At 50.2% G+C, this 18,731-nt stretch overlaps 7 protein-coding genes across 7 annotated transcripts; 4 read left to right on the forward strand and 3 right to left on the reverse strand.

Moving 5' to 3' along the window:
• Positions 1 to 601: 601 nt before the first annotated feature.
• J7T55_013256 (uncharacterized protein) lies at positions 602 to 2,149 on the forward strand (the record flags this gene model as incomplete). The annotated part of the gene is made up of 4 exons (XM_053141033.1): positions 602 to 995; positions 1,055 to 1,506; positions 1,569 to 1,770; positions 1,839 to 2,149. 4 exons carry the CDS (start codon positions 602 to 604, stop codon positions 2,147 to 2,149), a joined length of 1,359 nt encoding a protein of 452 aa, XP_052995599.1.
• A 575-nt stretch (positions 2,150 to 2,724) lies between these two features.
• J7T55_013257 (uncharacterized protein) lies at positions 2,725 to 3,165 on the forward strand (the record flags this gene model as incomplete). Its single annotated transcript, XM_053141034.1, has 1 exon — positions 2,725 to 3,165. The coding sequence occupies one exon, from the start codon at positions 2,725 to 2,727 to the stop codon at positions 3,163 to 3,165; it is 441 nt and encodes a 146-aa protein (XP_052995600.1).
• Positions 3,166 to 3,634: 469 nt separating this feature from the next.
• Positions 3,635 to 4,294, reverse strand: J7T55_013258 (uncharacterized protein; the record flags this gene model as incomplete). Its single annotated transcript, XM_053141035.1, has 3 exons — positions 3,635 to 3,645; positions 3,825 to 4,028; positions 4,123 to 4,294. 3 exons carry the CDS (start codon positions 4,292 to 4,294, stop codon positions 3,635 to 3,637), a joined length of 387 nt encoding a protein of 128 aa, XP_052995601.1.
• Positions 4,295 to 4,571: 277 nt separating this feature from the next.
• J7T55_013259 (uncharacterized protein) lies at positions 4,572 to 8,226 on the reverse strand (the record flags this gene model as incomplete). Its single annotated transcript, XM_053141036.1, has 8 exons — positions 4,572 to 4,686; positions 4,875 to 5,236; positions 5,291 to 5,665; positions 5,730 to 6,593; positions 7,029 to 7,208; positions 7,287 to 7,362; positions 7,536 to 7,589; positions 7,655 to 8,226. 8 exons carry the CDS (start codon positions 8,224 to 8,226, stop codon positions 4,572 to 4,574), a joined length of 2,598 nt encoding a protein of 865 aa, XP_052995602.1.
• Positions 8,227 to 10,307: 2,081 nt separating this feature from the next.
• On the reverse strand, positions 10,308 to 11,234 carry J7T55_013260 (btb poz domain-containing protein; the record flags this gene model as incomplete). The annotated part of the gene is made up of 2 exons (XM_053141037.1): positions 10,308 to 11,124; positions 11,218 to 11,234. 2 exons carry the CDS (start codon positions 11,232 to 11,234, stop codon positions 10,308 to 10,310), a joined length of 834 nt encoding a protein of 277 aa, XP_052995603.1.
• Positions 11,235 to 14,288: 3,054 nt separating this feature from the next.
• On the forward strand, positions 14,289 to 15,422 carry J7T55_013261 (cfem domain-containing protein; the record flags this gene model as incomplete). Its single annotated transcript, XM_053141038.1, has 2 exons — positions 14,289 to 14,821; positions 14,888 to 15,422. The coding sequence occupies 2 exons, from the start codon at positions 14,289 to 14,291 to the stop codon at positions 15,420 to 15,422; spliced, it is 1,068 nt and encodes a 355-aa protein (XP_052995604.1).
• A 757-nt stretch (positions 15,423 to 16,179) lies between these two features.
• Positions 16,180 to 18,281, forward strand: J7T55_013262 (uncharacterized protein; the record flags this gene model as incomplete). The annotated part of the gene is made up of 3 exons (XM_053141039.1): positions 16,180 to 17,734; positions 17,786 to 17,910; positions 17,988 to 18,281. 3 exons carry the CDS (start codon positions 16,180 to 16,182, stop codon positions 18,279 to 18,281), a joined length of 1,974 nt encoding a protein of 657 aa, XP_052995605.1.
• Positions 18,282 to 18,731: the final 450 nt, after the last annotated feature.

Here is an 18,731-nt window from a genome sequence, read left to right on the forward strand (position 1 = left end):
TTCCTCCGTCCTACGGCGTGCGACAGCTTTAAGGCGCCGGATTGACATGTCTGGTCTCTTCGAGGCCCAAATCTGGATGGCACACACGCGGTAGGCTTTTACCATACGCACGTGCATATGTATCCATTGTTCACAGAAAAGCAGAAATTCGAAGCAGTCCGAAGAATATGTGATTTGTTTCAGCTAAAACTGCACTCATGTGTAGTGAAGTCAGTCATAGACGTCGCCTATCCAATCCTATGACCTGTGCGCGTTTTTCTCTGCTATGTAAAACTCACAGCATTTTTGTTTGAAGGGATAAGGAAGTTGTCGGTCACCACAAGTGAACACAAAAGCCCGCTCTGCTCTGAGGTAAACATAAAATATCACCCACGCGCAACAGCCTGAAACATAATAGGACGAAGTTCGTCGACTGATAGTAGCGTACTGGAAAAGTCTAGGATAGCACATCAACCCTTTCCGAGTAGCATATGTCTGACAACTCGGCTCCTTCGTTTATTTGACTGCCTCACACACGACGCATGCACAGATTCCTCACCCGGAAGCACGTCTTTGTGTCCGTCTCTTTCCTAATTGAGGAAGTCCTTGCCCTCAAGTCACTATGGGTCGACTCGCATTCGCAATCTTCATTTTCGCTGCGTTAGGACACACGATGATGGCACCACGCAAGCTCGGATTCCGCGTCACAAAACCTTTGGCTAAGTGGGCTAGCAGTGGACAGTCTGTGAGCCCTAATATTCTCAATTTGAAAAAAGGTGGAAGAGCAGCCAAGTCCTCTTCCTATCTTAAAAGTTTGAGGACAGCATCTGCTTCAGACCTCAAGAGACCTGCCTACGGAGAAAAACCTGTGGATAACCTTCTGTCTGCGGAATATATCGCCGAAATTTCATGGGATGGCATCCCTGTGAATGTGATAATCGACACTGGATCAAGCGACTCCTGGTTGGTGCAGAACGGATTCACATGTGTGGACCAAAACCACCGAGTTCAGACTCGTAGGTGCACCGTCTCCGGACAATTGAGAAGCTTTACTGACAGTGTAAATATCCTGCAGCAAGCCAATGCATGTTTGGCCCTACATTTCAGGGCACATTTGACGACGCAGCTATCCCGAACCAGCACTTCAATCTGATGTATGCCGATCTCGAATTCATGACAGGTACCATGGGTTATGAGACCGTTACTGTTGCTGGAATTACCGTTGAGCATCAGGAGGTAGCTCTCGTTAATTACACCTACTGGTTTGGGGATTCGGTGACAAGTGGTCTGATGGGATTAGCGTATTCTCGCCTAACTAGCGCTTTTGTTGGAACAAACTCTTCGGTAAATGATACTGACAAGCAGGTACCATACGACCCAATAATGACTACCATGATCAAGCAAGGCTTGATTGAACCTGTATTCAGTCTCGCGTTGCAAAGGGATTCAGACAATGGATACCTGGCTCTTGGTGGTTTACCCTCTGGCAACTACACTGGCCCATTTGCTACTACACCTATCCTGATGGTTAGTTGCCTTTTCTAAATCTTACTGGTTTTTATTCGGGCATGACTGATCTTGAAATTCAGATCGAGCTCTTTGATGATCCAAAAATGGCTACGGAGTATAGTTTTTACACTATTATTGCCGATGCATATATTTATACGGGATCGGAGAAGACAAAACCAGACACCGGACCCTGGGGTCAGCTTTTGAAAAATATCACTGTGAACACTAATCAGTTCCCTGTAATCGTTGACTCAGGGACTACGTTGATGTATCTTCCCAGCGGTGAGTTCCCAACCCCAAACCCACGACCACCTTTACAACAAGGGTTGAACTAAATGTTTTGACACCAGCAATATATCAAGACCTTATCGCATTGTACGACCCGCCAGCAGTCTTTTCTGAGGCTTTGTCCTCCGCTGTCACCTCTTGCAATGCCAGTGTGCCAGAATTTGGAATCAGTATCGGTGGTCAGGTTTTCAAGATCGGCAAGGCGGATATGTTGATACCATCCTCCGTCGATCCAGTTACAGGGCTATGCGCTACCGGAGTTATGGATGGCGGAATGGGTCCGTATGTCCTGGGAGATACATTCATGAACAACGTCATCTCTGTTTTTGACATCGGTGCAGCAGAAATGCGTTTTGTTGCAAACAAATACTGAACCACTCCCTGATATAGTGGGATTTATAATGAATTTGGGAGGCATTCTCTTTACAAACGAGTGTCTGGCGAAATTGACAAAACTTCACTCTTGTAGGTCTACTACATCCACTGAGACGTTAGTTTGCCAACGGTGAGCAAAAGCGAAATAAACACGGTGCGGGCGGAATCTATTCATGTCTTTGATACTTTATTAACAGACCATTGAAAGTAGCTTGAAACGTACGTAATTCTCAACTCCAATCTTTTGTAACTCGTTTTGTTCTACTGTAGCACACTATTCTTTGTACCTATTGTGATATGTGCCGAGTTTGAAGCCATGTAATTGCAAGGAGCTTCGGATTATGGGACAAAGCTGGACCACGCTAGTCTGTCTGTCTGTCTGTCTGTCTGATAAATCTATACTAAAAGCCAGGAAGACAAGGGAATTGGAGTACCGCGAAAATTTGTTTATGTATATATATAGCCAGATTTTCTAGATTAGAGTCGGTGTTGTCCAGTACTCCATCTCCGTCGCCCTCGACTAGTCATTGAATCAAGGCCCACCAACATCATTAGTAAGGACACTTTTCAAACATGTGGACCCCTTTCCAAGAAATCATCTTCAATGAAACAACAAATGATGTCGGTCAATTCACGGCCGACATAGACTCGGCCTTGGATAAGGTTGAAAGCTACAACTTCAGCATCAAGGTGTCATTAGCGAAGAAAAAACAGGCGAGTCAGATCGCTGAAAACTTGGCTAACCAAGATTATCCGGCAGAGAATAGATTCACTATCGAAGTCAAATCGTTAGACAGAGGCATTTACAATTTGGAGAACGAGCGGCAACTCGTGCTTGCGCGCGTGGATCAAGCGATCCGTTGTCTCGAGATGCAAAGGGAGACGGCAAACAATCTTGCAGGACAAGTAGAGGGCGAGGAACAGGAGAACGCATTAATTGCTGTTGGAAAATGGGATGCAGATATTGTGTATCTGCAGCTCAGGAGAGAGGTGCTAGGGCACAGCATGCAGTGATCTGCAGCGGTGACAATATAAGCCGGTCTCCGCGGCTCGTTTCAGCCTCATTTCCCTCTTCATGCTTTTTTTTCTAGTGAGGCAGCGAGAATGCATGTACCTGCATTAAGCAAATCATTTCCTCAATTCCCGAGATACCTATACCTTGTTTACCCCACTCTTTGAAGTAAAGAAAAATCCAACATTCCTTTATCTTTATAATAATTTGAATTGCTTGACATTTTATCTGCCTCATGACGCTCAAGTCGTTCAACGTGAGTCGTACTCAAACACCCTTCCGGCGTAGACGAATCCTGGGGACTGTAGACGACACACGCCTGCCCACGTGTCCCCTGTTTTACCAGACTTCTAGATAGATGAAACAGAAGTTCAGGTGAATGATTCAACATGGGCTATGAATAGTTCTAGACAACATGCAAATTCCAATTTCAAACTATCCCCGATGGCCAATCTCTAGCTGATTTGAAACTCAACCGGTTCCTGTATTCCACGGCCGACATTTGTTAGCAGCGCAGAAGCCATTACAACAACTCCCAATGTACTGTCCATTTGTGGAGTTATAACAGTCTCCTACAGACCAAATTCAAATTAGTCATGTTTCCTCATCGCCAGACAGGCAGAATGGCCCACAGGTATAAAATATATATGACAACACTCACCGTAGACACCAACACATGTTCCACTGCAAGTGACAGATATAATCTTCTGAGGCGGGCCAACTGCAATCTGATTGATAGGCCAGAAGTCTTCGGGACGTTGTGTTAGGGACGGGGCGAGGGTAGCCCCCTCGCTCGTCTTGAAGGTGCAGAGACGGTAAGCATCGAAATCTGGGGCAGTGATCAAGTTCACGTTGAGATCACTATCTGCGACTCAAATTTAGTATTAGACTAGTGCTTGACCTCCTAGAGACACAAGTCCAGGACGCTGGGTATCTGAGTTAAGCCTATTTTAACGCACGAGTAAAATATTCCTGTCCATCTGCGAGTAAGTCCAGCTCGTATGAAGCAGCCGCAGCTTGAAATATTAGGGTCACAGGCTGGAAGTCTCTGCTTTGAAGTTGGTTCTCAGCCAATGGAACGGCGTGCCCTGAGACGAGAGCCGTGATGAACGAAATGGTAAGGGCCTTCATAGTTGTCGCGAGATGAGTTCACAGTGTTTCGATACTGATGGGTGGCTGGACAGTGTATGAGTTCATAGAATGATGGGTACCCGCTCAGTCTTATAGATTCAAGAATGCTCTCATTGTCGAGGAAAACGAATTTCTATCTCCCTTGATCGGACGGCCATCGAACCATCATAAATCAAGTGATGCTCGTATCTGCGGCGTATTGACCAACGAGCCAATCGTATACAGCTCGTTCCTCAGGGACCCGAAGCTCACTCAATTCAGTCTAAAATAAGGTGAACTAAAACATCCCCGATGTGATCGATTCGCCGTGTGACCTCGGATCTCCTTTCAGCCTCAGTTTTCGGGGCTTGGCGTGTTCATTGAGCCGGACGACAAGCGACCGAGAAGTCATGCTAACATGGAATGGAGAGTCGTTCGTGTCAAAGGTTTTCAGCTCTCAATTCTACCTAGGTCAAACTTTTACGATACGAAAGAAAGTCGTGGACTGATTTCTGCTAAATACGGTCATCCCTGAACTGACGTTGTTGGAACAACCAATAGGATAACACGCAAGTGCTCATGTGATACCTAAGCCACTGACGTATCGAACCTCAGTCCTCTCGTCATGGTTTCGATTGGAACCCTCTGAATAGCACCAGGATGCTCCGCGATCGAAGGCCGTAACTCAACATCTTCACTGTGACCTAGAGTAGAAGCCGGCGTGCTCGTTGAAGGGCTCTCTCCACGACGGATAAGGGACTTGAGACTGGATTTCAGACTCCCCAGAGCAGGCCTGTGGAAGGCCTGCTGGATATCTTCCAGCGACCGGCCCCGAGTCTCAGGCATATAAGCTCCAAGGACCACCACCGTGAACATTGCCAGGCCGCCAAAGAGAAAATATGCACCGAACGCGGATTTGTCGAGTAGAATGGGAGTGAGCATTGCGACGAACCAGTTCGTGAACTTGATGAGTGTCAGCAACCTCGCCATTAGGATATACGAGGGTCAGACACTTACAAAACCAAGGCCCTGAGCTACACAGTTTGCAGCGGCCCTGACGTGGGTCGGCTGTATCTCGGTTGCATAGATTTTGCCCACGATTCCCCAGGTCGCGCAATATGTCAGGCCGAATAAAAAGACAGAGACAACAACAACCCAACGGGCAATACCATACGGATGAACCGCGCCCGCCGCATAGAGCGAACCTATCAGAAACATGATGCCTGACAGACCGATACCGCCTGTGATGGCTGACGTACGCCGTCCCCACTTGTCTGCCAGGAGGAAGGCAGGCACAGAGATTAATAGCATAAGTATTCCCGACACCCCTGATGCTAGGAATGAGGCGGTAGCTGAGGATAACCCGGCCTGCCCAAATAGCAGCGGCGCATACTGTAGTGTAATTAGCTTCTCAGGTTACGGGAGGAATGCATGTGCCAGAACATTGGATACTCACGTAAAGCACGCCGTCAATGCCAGATAGCTGAACCATGCCCAATACAAAGAGAGCCAGGATTGTTCTCGCTCGGTACCCTCTCCTGAATAAGAGGGCAAAGCTCTGCCAAGGCGTCAAACTGACTCTCTGCTCAGCTGCTGCACCGTCACTCATGATCTTCTCGGCTTCGACCATCGAGAAGTCAAGTCTTTGCAATGCAGCCAGAGCCGCAGACTGATCACCGCGGCTCATGGACCATCTCGGAGACTCTGGCAGCCTCGTGCAGCATGCTATCAAAGTGAGAGCCATCGCGACCATGATGATGAATGGCAGTCTCCAAGCCATACTGGACTCGCGGATGTAGACACTCCCGTAGCACGTGAAATACCCAATGCAAATACCTGCCGTAGCCATGAATTGCGGTAGTCCTGAGAGAACGCCCCTGCTTTTTGTAGGCGAAATCTCGGAAATGTACACACTCATGTTACTTAGAAAAACGCCCTCTCCCAGACCGGCGACCGTCCTTCCCAGCAGGAACTGAGGAAGACTATATGCCGTTCCTTGGAGCAGCGCGCCAGCACAGAAGAGCACGGAACCAAGCAGGATCGTTTTCAGTCGCCCGTGGTGATCGGCCAGCCAGCCCGCAAAAACGGAGGGAGCGGCACCGGCCAACATTATGAGCGATACTGTAAAGCCGACAAGCGTAGGAGAAAGGTGCCCGATAGTAGCTTCAAATTGCGACATGGAAGTCACGGCGCCTATCGACCCGGTATCGTAGCCATTTATGAGGCCGCCGATGGAAATGGCCACAGATGCGAGAACATAGCCAGGTATTAATTTGGGAGCCATTACTGCTGCCGATGAGTGAAGATGTCGTCGGAAGCTCTAGTGATGGGACAAAAAGTGGTATCTAGGTGACTGCCAACGGTCTGAACGGGACGCGGATTACAAGCCCACCGGCTCTAGATAACGGAGTCCGTGAAAGGGCGTAGGTTGACAGGCGACCGCCCATTTCCTCAAGTTGCGTCATCCCCGCCCACGTTTGTCGTTGCTAGCAGTGGAGGTTGGCTGCAAGCGGGAGGATCGGCATGTTAGTAACTCTTCTTGATTAAAGCGTGGGGAATCGATCAGAAATGCTTGGAGATTGTGTGAATTCAATTGTTTTGTTATTTGAGATAGTCTTGGTTGGGCTATCTGAACAGGGTAACACTGAGTCCAGAGCCTCCCGATCGACAACCGAATAAGCGTGCATGACGCCCCATGAGCCTCCAGCTCATGCATCGAGTGTCTGTCTGGGCTCAACCCTTTGCAAGAGACTACCTTGGCATTGGCCTTGTCTGTAAAACCCGTCTTTCCTCCCTCCCATGATTCATTCGTCTTGATAATCATGGAAGGAGCTTCTGTGTCCTGTTCAACATGATCCGAGCCCGCCGCTTTCCAGCTTATTTCGGTCGGGAACGGGAACGGATTGATGGCGTTCATCGAAGCTGTCATCGAAGACTAGAACACGACATACGATGGTCAGCAATGATCCCCCTTGGTATGATATTGTGGATGGTCGGATGGAATAGTGCTTACCCTCTGCCCGTTCTCGGCCAATTGGTCAAGATGAATCCATTGATTGTTATTCCCACTCGAATCCGGAATCTCCCAACTGGGCATTTTCCGGGTCAACGGGGCATTGGTCCGTAAAGGCTGGCACGGAGCGTCTTGATGCCGACAATTCTGTGCAGAATTGGGTATTTCTCAATATTCGTGGCTGGTGAAAACTTAACTACGCTCTAATCAGACACAAGAACCGAAACAAAGTTGAGGGGCTGTGCTTACCTGCCATAGCCCGAGGACTTGGCGCATGTCAAGTGCTGAGGGGCCGGCCATATGCTGGGGCCATGTTGTTTCCCCTCACATCTTTGTAATCGGACTGGGTGAAGTACCAGAGCCCTCACATCGAGAGTCTGGCCCACATGTCCTCGTCCTGTTCGGTCAACTCCTCCCTGCGGTCATAAGCCGTGCCGTTCGGCTTGCCCTGCCAGGTGCTCCTTGCATGCTGACGGTGGTGGTTGGCATGCATGTCCTTCTTCTCGTCCGTATCGAGTGCATTGTCACCGTCGTGGCCGTAGGATGACATTGTGGTCTGGTCAACTGAGCCGTACGAAGGTCGTGTCCATGCTGAGGATGATGCACCCGAGGTCTGTGTAGACTCGTATGAGGTTAGGTAGGATGACGTCCCTCTTGTGCGCCTCATGCCGCCAACCTGGAACTGGGCGATCTGTCTGGCCTGCTGATTGAAGTTTGAAGCGGCAGCCTGCGAGGGGCTGGTTGCAGGGGGCTGCAGCTGAGGGGGGCATCGGTAGGCAGGTGGTTGCACTGCTGCGGCGTGATGATATGACGGTGTTGCGGTCGAGGGTCGAGGGTCGGCATCAAAGGTCGAAGACGCTGTGGAAGCGTTGCTGGATGCTGCCTCAAGGTTCTTGGGCCGAGAGAAGATCTTCTTGACCTTTGCGAATATTCTGGCCATCGTTGCACGAAGTGTAATGGCGGATGCAGTGTGTGTTCCTCGTTTGCTCCACTTTGTGTGCATATATGTATCTCGTTGAAATGATGCTGGTTTGGGCGATATTCTGTATTGTTGCCTTATGTGTAGGAGCAATATGGTGACGAGCCCAAACCCAGTGAGTGGTAAACCCTCGGCTACAATCAAGTATCCCGCGGCAGTGGCTATGCTGTGAGGGGAAGCAAGAATGATGAGGTTGACCAGAGGCTGGGCTGGTTTAGTGTGTAAGCGAATTGCTGGCTTGTCCGTGTGTTGGCGTGTTGGCGTGCTTAGCCGTCGAGTTTCTTTGACGTAAAGGAAATAGCTCGAGAGTATGGAACAGTAGACAAGAATCAAGAACAAGAGTGAGCAATGGCCCAGGTTTTGATGTCTTGAAAGGCACGTAAGACATGTGATGTCCTGCCGTGCCATTTATGGGCCATGACTGGCATTCAAATGTCTTCAGCTTTGTCCCAAAGTCACGACAATGCGGGTGCGGTGTACTTTGTTCAGGATTGCATTTGAATTCCAATGTAACCTTCTTGACGGCTTAGCGCTGCGGGTGGATTGTGGGGTCCAAGAAAATACGCTGATAGGCCAGACCGCAAAAATAGGTCGCTTCGTGGGTGCCTGCTAGCTGCGTGCATCCTTTTCGGCCGGAAAGGGTTGTGGCTGACGGCAAGGAGGATGTCAGGAACAGCTCTTCGGAATAGACAATTCGCGTCCACGTGGGCAATGGGATCCTCTCTGGTCTCCGGTCAGGATCAGCACGCTGGAGGATCTGGCAAAGTGTTTCGACTTTCTCGCACACTCCCAAACTGACAATGCGAGCCCTGATTCCGCGCAGCTTAGTAGAGCACTGACGTGAGACAAGCCATGAACGCCCCAATTCTCGGGTTACACGCGTACAGTATGCAAGTGACTGAGTGATACCATCGACTCCCTTGGACGGGCTCGTCTCTCGGCTCTTGCCGCTGCCCATTTATCACAATTACTTCCGCACAGCATGCGTGCACCCGTGGCATTGTCAGAGTTGAACCAACACTGATTTGCTTGAATTTGTAGTGTAGGACCAGGGTCTCGGCTCGGCTCTTTTGTGGCACTGGCGGTGCATTTCAAGTGGGCGCTGTGCATACCTACAACCATTATAGCAACTCTCCCCACAAATTCCTTCCGACCACCCGAAGAGGCTAGACCTAGGTACCCTCAGTGCAACGTTGGCGCCTTTGCAGGAATCCGACTCGTCGCAATTGTTGTGAGGCATGTGGAGATCGGAACAAGCCCTGGCAACTGGACGCGCACCTGAGCAGAGCCTCGCAGATGATTACCTCGTCGAATGATATGTGTAAGATCCGAGATTTGCTATCAGAATCCGAGCATAACTGCCTGCCAAAACTTCAAGCGACCCGTAGAACTCCTCCAAAGGGATTTGCATCAATCCATCAGGTCAGCATCATCGTCGCCAAGAAAGATAATTGTGAAAATGATTCTAGTACGAGCAAATGATGATTAGAAGCACGTATCCAAGGGTTCATGGCCCAGTTTATTCTCTTATGGGTATCCTCTTGTGAAGACTTTCCACTGCTAACAGACAGAGCAAGGACTTCAGTGCTCCGGCTCAGGTCTTGTCAAAATCCAATTGAGGTGGAAGAGAGAAACAACCCCCCCCCCCCAGTCTCTGGCAAGACAACATAAGGAAGAGGTCGAAATGTGGAGCACTCATATCACTAAGGATCGCCAGCATAGGTGATCGGTTACCAACTGATGATGGTCTGCGAATACCTGAAAAGTGACTCGTTCATTCTCACCTCAGACTCAACCCTCAAAGAGGATATTTAATTTTCCTTCGAGATGTAGGCTCGTTTTGCAGCCCAAGACTCCTCAAATACAGGATTGACCCTTCAAATAATGCTGACTGTGTCCATCTCTGGCCAAGAATGGCAGACCTCTCGTGACGCAGACTTTCCTCGACGTCGAGGAATTCACCGAGCAGCAGACTCGTGTCCCTAGCTAGAGAGCCTACTCCACTCACTGCAACACCAGAGACAGACAGCAATGCTCGCAATTTACCCGGCGGAAGCAATGAGACCGCGCTTATTCAACTGTTTCACAATGTCGTATCCCAGATCCATACTTCGTATGACAATTTCTATGCCTTCCTTGTTGAGGAGCTCAACATGCTTGCAAAGAGTATCAAGGATGACCTCCCTGATCTTCCCGTCATCATTGTCGCTCTTTGTAAGAATCGACGCTAGTTCCCTTGCGCCATCAATGAACTCATCCGAGGACCACTGCTCTTCTACATCCGTCTCGAACTTGAGCAGTGCAAGTGCCTGCAACGAGTCGATGCCGAGTTGCTTGGAGAGACCGTACACTTTAGCGTGGAGAACTATGCCTCCCTCTTTGCTGTCAGTTGTGGGCGACCTAGGTGGTGTATTTGCATGTCCCGAACCGTTGACAATCACTGGGGCCTGGACAAGCGACGCGCCCTCTTCACGATCTCCGCCGCCGTGATCGTCCGGTAGCACAATCACTTCTGTTATCGTTCCTGGCGGATCAGATGGGCCACGCGTCATGGATTTTCTCCGGGCTCGCTTCTTGCGTTGCTTTGCTGCACTTTTTGAGACAGAGATGGGAAGGAAGTCATCGAGTGATGATGCGGGCTCCTCAGTCTTGACCGACACCGGGCTATCATCGTGATTGTTTTCCCCATTTGCGCCATTAATTCGATCAGCTGCCTGATTGTCGTCCTCGGGAGCCAGCAGGCTCGGATCAGAAGGATAGTCGAGGTGGTAGAGGAAGTGGATGACGGCATCCAGGGCCTTTGCGTCAGCTTCGAAGAGCTTGATGATGTTGTCATTGGCCGAATACTGCACAGACAAACTGTTTTAGACAAAGTTTCCGGAGTCTTGATAGGGACGGACTTACTTCCGGCTTAAGACACTCACTCCTTAAGAGCCGAGATCGAGGGCATACAATCGCCTTGTGCACATGATGAGTTCTCTCACGGCTCAGGATGGTAAGGTCAGAGAACTCATGGGAAAGAAAGAGGCTTGCACCAGTCAGTGATGGTTTGACGTGTCACTCGGGCTTGACATACTTCTCATTGGATTTTAATAACTCAGTCACGGCAATGTTGTCCATAGTTCAGCGCGGTGTGGATCGGCACACCGACCCGAGTGGCGTGAGCGAAGCGAGAACGAGAGAGAGACTGTGACAAAACGACGACACTGTGCTGCCCATGGCGCACGATGCAGGCTAGATTTATATTCATTCAAACGCAGCCTTCTCTCGGGCAATGGATGTCGAATTTTGAGGCTCTTCAAAAAGTAGTCTACGCCATCGCAGCCCAACCGCATGCTGTGCGACTGCATGTATGGCAGCCAAACCTGCAAATCGTCGTGGGGTTGTGGCCATCATTCAACCACTGAGCCTGCATTCTGGCAAGGGAATGAGGCTCTGCGCGGGCTTCGTGCCCACCTTCTAGTGTTGAAAGGAAGCAGCTGCATGATTTCTACCTAATAACTCGCAAGGGCTGGACAAGCCACAGGACACACCACGTAGCACAGACCACGTTCACTCATTCGACAATTGGGACAATTGGCTGGTGTCAAGCCTGGTTTCGCCCTGGAAGTCTTGCTGGGCCAATCGCTGTAGACGCACTAATTCTGCAATAAGCTGTGATGCATGCACGAGTTGGCACTGCAGACGGCCAGTCGTATGAGAGCCCTGTAGTGTGCAACCCAAGTCAGGTGGTCGTCCGCCCTTATTGTCGCCGTCTTCACACAACCGTGACGCTACAGCACCCGCACACCTTGACATGGGATGGGGACTATTCTGCCCAAGTGCTCTTGCGATCGATTGGTGGATGCTGTCTACACCAGTTGTTGATGGCGTTCAAGATGGCTGAGCCTTATAATTGCGTGAGCCCGCGAAAGCCTAGACTAGTCTCGGAAGGGAGTTATGTAACCCGTGTGGGTGCGAAATGCCTGTGCGCATGACGCTACTATGTCCTGAGAGGCCTAGTCCTATCCCGCGCAGAAATCAGACTGAGGTCGGTAGTTGTTGTTGTTCAATCTTTTAGGCAATCATAGTCAAGCAGCCGGAGTTCAGATGACACCGTCAACGGTTACTGCGACGTAGTCCGGTTTGGGAAGAAGGTCCGACGAGCAAGATAACCTTCAATCTAATGTTTCAGCCTCTACACCAGAAGCGTGTCGAGGGTTGCGGGTGGTACCCCTGACTGTCCTAGGAGAAGTTTGACTAGCAGAGGAAGTGAAACCCCCAGTAGCCAATCGAAAGGTGAGCCCAGCCTGGCGAGCCACTCAGGTGGGACGTGACAGCGGAAACATTTGCCGGGTGACAGCGGGGCTCACGATGATTATGCCGCGACGGGTGTTAGCAAACACTGGGACAGGCACTGAATCAATAAGCTCTACCTGCCCAGAGAGGATTGCGATGCTTTTCAAGCCGTTGAGTACCACATTAAGGTAGCAGTAGGGGTCTGAAGGGGTGACGTGAAAGGGCCGTTTGGCAGCTGAGATGAGCGCACGCTTCAGGGCACGCTTCAGAACGGATTTTGACTTTGAGAATGTGATCAACCATCATCGAGCACCATGCAGGACTTGCTCATGGCCGATTAGTTGATGGCTACCGGCTATGAAATTTTGCTCAAATCGGCCTTTCTGCAGAGGGAACACGGACTAGAGGTGGAGGCAAACCGATGGGCTGTGTAATTCCAGGCCTTCCTTGAGTTTAACAAAGTCCGACATGATCCACTGAGCAAGAAAACATGTTCGGGTCATGCAAAACGTTTCTAGTTCTCCCACTTCCCTGAATCGGCTGACGCTGTGCGCTCTGGCTTCACAGTGTCGAAGCTTAAGATCTCTAAACCTTACGATCAAGATGAGGCCTCACGATCATGAATCGAATTTTCCATCCTTCTATCTCCTGGCGCGTTACAACGCTGAAGTCGTACCCGTCGGCCCAGACCTGAGTTGTTGCTCACGTAAATTAATCCCCGACTCGGAGCAAGCAGCGCTTTCATCCGGTGTTCAGTGTCTGCGTAGGCGTCTCCTATGCACATCGGATGAATAACCGCACGGGCATTTTATCCTAGTGTGAACGCCACAGAAACTCTATTCCAACCCATCTTTCCCACTCCCTCAGGCCAAACCCGGCCCAGGAGGAGCCGAGGAAATCCCAAGCCATGGATGGCATGCACTACAACCTTCGAGTGGCAGTTTGATTCGAGTATCAACAACGCCACCCTTGCCTTAATGGGACGGAAACTCCGTGAATGCAGAACTAAAGGTGTCCCCGTGTTCGGTAAGTCGGGCGAATTCTCCTTGAGGGATAGAGCGCCGTATATGAGCTCCCAGTAGCCCCACACGGTCCCGGGGGGGTTCGTCTCGTTCACCAAAGATACCTATGCCATCAACATCTAAGTCATAATACCCATATGACTGCCTAGTCGCCGAAGGCAGCATCCGCAAGGGGATTGCTTGAGCCGTGAGGATATTCCTGTCATGAGAATCATGATGCTCTGGCGATTTCTTCTCCTTGTCCTTCTGGGCCAGCTGGGCTCGGTCCAAGGGCAATCTGGTGCATCGTCACCTGCCCAACTCTTGGCGACATTGCCGAGTTGTGCTGTGAGTCTTCAAGAAGGATGCATGAGCCTAGTACGATTGCTCGGCAAGCTGACATTATTAAGTCGCCCTGTTTTCTGAACTCGCTCTCTGTGACGCCGTGCGCCATCACGAATGCGACATGCCTCTGTGCCGATCAGAACTACTCGAATACCGTCGAAGCATGTGTACTCCGAAGCTGTACTACCAGGGAGGCTCTATGTAAGCCTATTTCAGGACAATAGACCGAAGTTGCAGATCTAATAGTGCATCACAGTCACGAAGAACCAGACCCAGGTCTCATGCGGTGTCCCGCCTGAAGACAGAAGTCATGAGTTATACGTCTTAACGGTCACACTAGGCGTAATTTCGGCCTCTGTAGTGTTGCTGAGGCTAGGCTTCAGATTGCTCATTTCCAGAATGACCTTGTACGCCGACGACTGGGCCATACTTGCAACGCTCTGTCTGGGCGTGCCGGGGACTATTGTTCTTTGTGTACGCAGCGTTCCCAACGGCTCTGGCAAAGATGTATGGAATGTGCCTTTCTACCAAATTGACGAATTTGGCAAATGGTTTCTGTTCATGGCAGTGCAATACTTCCTCGACCTCGCTGCGCTGAAGCTGAGCCTGCTACTTTTCTACCTGCGCATATTTCCCTCCACAACACTCAAGCGTCTGCTCTGGGCTACCGTGGTGTTTGACGTTTTATATGGACTGGTCTTCGCTTTAGTGGGTCTGCTACAGTGTCGGCCCATGTCATTCTTCTGGACCAGGTGGGATGGCCAACATCAGGGCCATTGTATCAATGTTAACGCGGTGGGCTGGGCAAATGCCGGAATCAGCATTGCATTGGACTTCTGGATGTTGGCATTACCGCTGTCGCAGCTGCAAGGATTGCAACTGCATTGGAAGAAGAAAATAGGGGTTGCCCTTATGTTTTTCGTCGGCACATTGTAAGTCACATCTGTCAAGGGTCCGGCATTTTCGATTCTCGTCACTCTAACTGACCAACTCCCCAGCGTGACGATCGTTAGTATTCTACGTCTGCGAGCCCTGGTGACATTCGCAAATTCGGATAACCCGACCTTTGACAACTTTGAAATAATGTTATGGTCCACCACGGAGATGAACGTGGGCATCATCTGCGCTTGCATGCCGGCGATGCGACAGATTCTGGCTCGGATTTCGCCGAGGGTCTTCGGAGGAGAGCAGTCAAGACAAAGATACTACCGCTACGGCAATGGAAAGGACGGGCATGTTGCAACGATCGGGTCAAAGGAGGTCGTGCCCGTCAAGAAAGGCAGGACCGAATGGTGGCAAGGACTCAGTCTCAGCAGGGCCAGCATGTTCGTATCCCAGCGAATGAATCCTGCCGTAGCACGAGCTTTTCGAGAAAACTCGCCTATTCCGGAATCTCCCACGAAGGGCATCAAAGTGCACCGGTCGTTCGCGGTCGAGGGCAACGAGCCTACTTCTGTGCCGATGCAAAATCTGAGACCGTACGGACAAACGCGTGGCTCGAGGAACGAGACGAAGAGCAGTTTCGACCCATAGGCCTGTCGAACCCGATTTCGAGAGGAACAACATTGTAACATTAGGGAATGGGCATATCTCGGAATCGAGGAGGGAAATGGAATAAAGTGAGATTTGTACAACAACCTGTCAGACTGTTGAGACTGTCACGGGAGACTGTCACCTTACATGAGAAGGCTAAATTATTAAAATTAATAAGAAAATTGAGAAATCGATTCAAGATATCGAAATTGATACTTGGCCTTCTTCCAAAACTTAGATTGGTTTGAGAGTAGGGTGCTTGTGTAAAGTCGCTTTGTCTGATCACAGCCTGTGCTGGTCCACTGAGATGCGCAGCCTGCAAGCTAATGGTTCGTTCACCCTCTCTCTGGCTCTCAGATATAGAACGAATCAACGGCATTGTACTTGTCGTTGTCACGTTGTGTGGTACCTGCTCACGATCGCAAGATGGCGCGTTCAAGTCAAAACGCGGATTCGAAAGGCGAAAATGCAAGTAGCAGTCAGCTATTGTAGGAATGATCTTTTCCATTGTCCAACACATCATACCCATGGTGGGTGAAGGCATGATAGAAAGGCATAATATAGATCAGTCAGGCATTATTGGAGTGTGAGCTGTCACCTGCATGTTCGCCCAGGGTGAGTCGCCCCACCCACCAGAGGGGCTGTGATAACCTCCCGCAGTCCTATTCTAATTTGTGAGATAAACCTACTGAGTTGATCGTAAGCATCACTCGCCTAAGAAACCAGCTACGCATGTAGCATCAATGCTCTCACCAAAATGCAGCATTATCGCTATGAAGCTCTTCAGCACCCCGAATCTATCAGGGTGCTTATTCTCCATCCAGCCCTAGACCCTCAGAGTGCCATTCGGTGCCACTTCTTAAAAAACAACCCAGTCTTACCGACCATCCAATCTCACCCTCGAAAGCCGGGATCGCCACTCCGTGAAACTGGCACCCCAAAAATCGTGCCGTCAACCGAGAATGGGGGGGTTGCGGAGGAGTATCAGCCACGCAAGGTTAACATCAAGCCGGGTAGCCCCGACGAAAGCCACAGAAGTGTTGACCGGCCACCGGGTTTCCCTGCCTACGAAGCGCTCTCCTACACTTGGGGCGACCCAATGGATCCCGTACCCATTCATCTCAGCAGAAGAAACCATTCTCTCTTGCGTAGTCAAGAGGCGACGCAGTTTCTGGCTACGCGCAACCTTTTCGGAGCCCTCCGCAGTCTCCGCCATCGGGTCTCTAGACGGCTGTTGTGGATCGATGCTATCTGCATTGATCAATCTAACCTGGACGAAAAAACCACCCAGGTCCGTCTCATGGACCGTGTGTACGCCGCGTCGCACAAGGTCGTGGTCTATCTGGGTGAGGAGACACCATCCAGCCGCATTCTCTTCCGAGAGCTTGCCCTCGCCACACGCGCGCCGCGTCGCAAGCTGATGCCGTTCGAAGGGGAACATCCGTATAGTAGGCGATCCCCCCCAATCATCCGTGCTGCACCAGACCAGGCTGTCATTAATGCTATGAATGATCTGTTCAACCGGCCCTACTTTCAGAGAATATGGGTTCTTCAAGAAGCCTATTTCTCTTGCCTGGCTTCCAAGCCTGCAATTGTCCTCACTTGCGGCATGGTCCACGCTTCAATAGACGTTTTGTACAGATGCGTTTTTGGTTACGAAGAATCACGTCGGCTGACGAGCACTGCTATACCACTGCCCATCGAGTACGGAACGACGGGAACTGGGTTCAGTAGTTTTTCATCCTTGTGGGTGCTACTAATGCAAAGCCGGCGGTGCCAGGCGACAGATCCCCGAGACCGGGTTTTCGCCCTCCGAAGCTTGATAACTCGAGAAGACAAGACGCTTGACAGCTTGATAGACTATCATCAAACGGTGGAAACCGTCTTCACTAATGTGGCAACCTACTTGCTATCTGACGAGGACACCGACTTATGGTTGCTCTTGGCTCTCCGCCATCCGCATCAAAGGCCAATGCCTTCGTGGGTTCCAGACTGGTCTCAGAACCAGCCCATCGGCGGAATTAAGTCTACGTTTGATCCATACGGTTCCGGTAGAGATAAGAGATACAAGACGAAAATGCAGCTACAGGTTGGGGCGTATAGCCTCAGCCAGCAACGAGCTCCGGATCCTGGGATCCCGAACTACGGTCCGCACTTGCAAGCAAAAGGCCGCGAGTTCTCTCGCATTCTAGTCATCGGCCCAAAAATCTCTGTCGATAACTTTCCCGAGTGGGTCATTCATCTGAGAGGTCTCTTATTCCAGACTTATGGCGACGTCAAAACAGGAGCATACCCGCAGAGTATTATCGAAGGTATGAAATCACTCCGTCCATACATTGAGTACCTGTGACTTATGCGCACAGCCATTCGAAATCGCAACGATGACCCGGAAGCCGTGCTACAGCTACTGTCACGTAGTGACGGACACTCTCAGAACCATAGTGATCTTTTAAAGTACATTATTGCCAACAATCATAACCTGGATCAAGTTAGTTCAGCTATGAACCTTTCCTGAAGATAACAGGGAGCACCTAATCTTTCCGAGATCTGCTAATGCCATTTTAGGGTTGTCCGGCAAAAGAATTATGGGAAATGAAGACCGGCTGGATTGATGCCTTCGATGACTGTGTCCTTTTCATAGACACCAGAGGTAATGTTGGAGTCGCGCCGCCCCAGACTGCTATTGGTGATGCCATATACGTAATCAGAGGCGCGTTCGCGCCTGTACTGCTGCGGTCTGTGGGACACGGTCTGTGGCGTCTGATCAGTGGAGATTGTTTTCTGCCCAAGGCAAAGGAGAATAAGGAGCTGTTAAGTCTGCCCTTGGAATCAGATATGGAGGATATTACAATAACCTAGTCTTGGCGCAAATGAATTGATTTTATAGACTCCAAAACGTGCAACCCTTAGAAAATATTTCCTGCTCATTGGGCGAAACCACGAATTGCATTCACCACATTAATCGATATGCTCGCAATTTTAAGATCGACCCATTCTAGGCCCGTAGACTTACATGCAATGAGACATATTATTCTGCTGTAAGCTTAAAGCTTTGGGCGTGATTAAATTCCAATATGTCACTCATGGATGTAATCTAAGTCAGGCCACTAAAGCTTGAGATGAACCAACCTTGACTGAGCAGCGCGGGATCAATGAGACTACAGGACTCAGCAGACACTCGGTTTTCAGAAAGGGTAACTTTGGCTGCTTGTCCAAGTGGCTCCACGGGGCTGAAGAAGCGGTCAAGCATCAACCGAATCAACCCTGGCCATTGTAGGAATCTGACAGCTTTCACAACCCCGACTACCT

The sequence above is a fragment of the Diaporthe amygdali genome (genome assembly GCF_026229845.1).
Source record: "Diaporthe amygdali strain CAA958 chromosome Unknown NODE_8_length_1307975_cov_65_857355, whole genome shotgun sequence".
NCBI classification, from domain to species: Eukaryota; Fungi; Ascomycota; class Sordariomycetes; order Diaporthales; family Diaporthaceae; genus Diaporthe; species Diaporthe amygdali.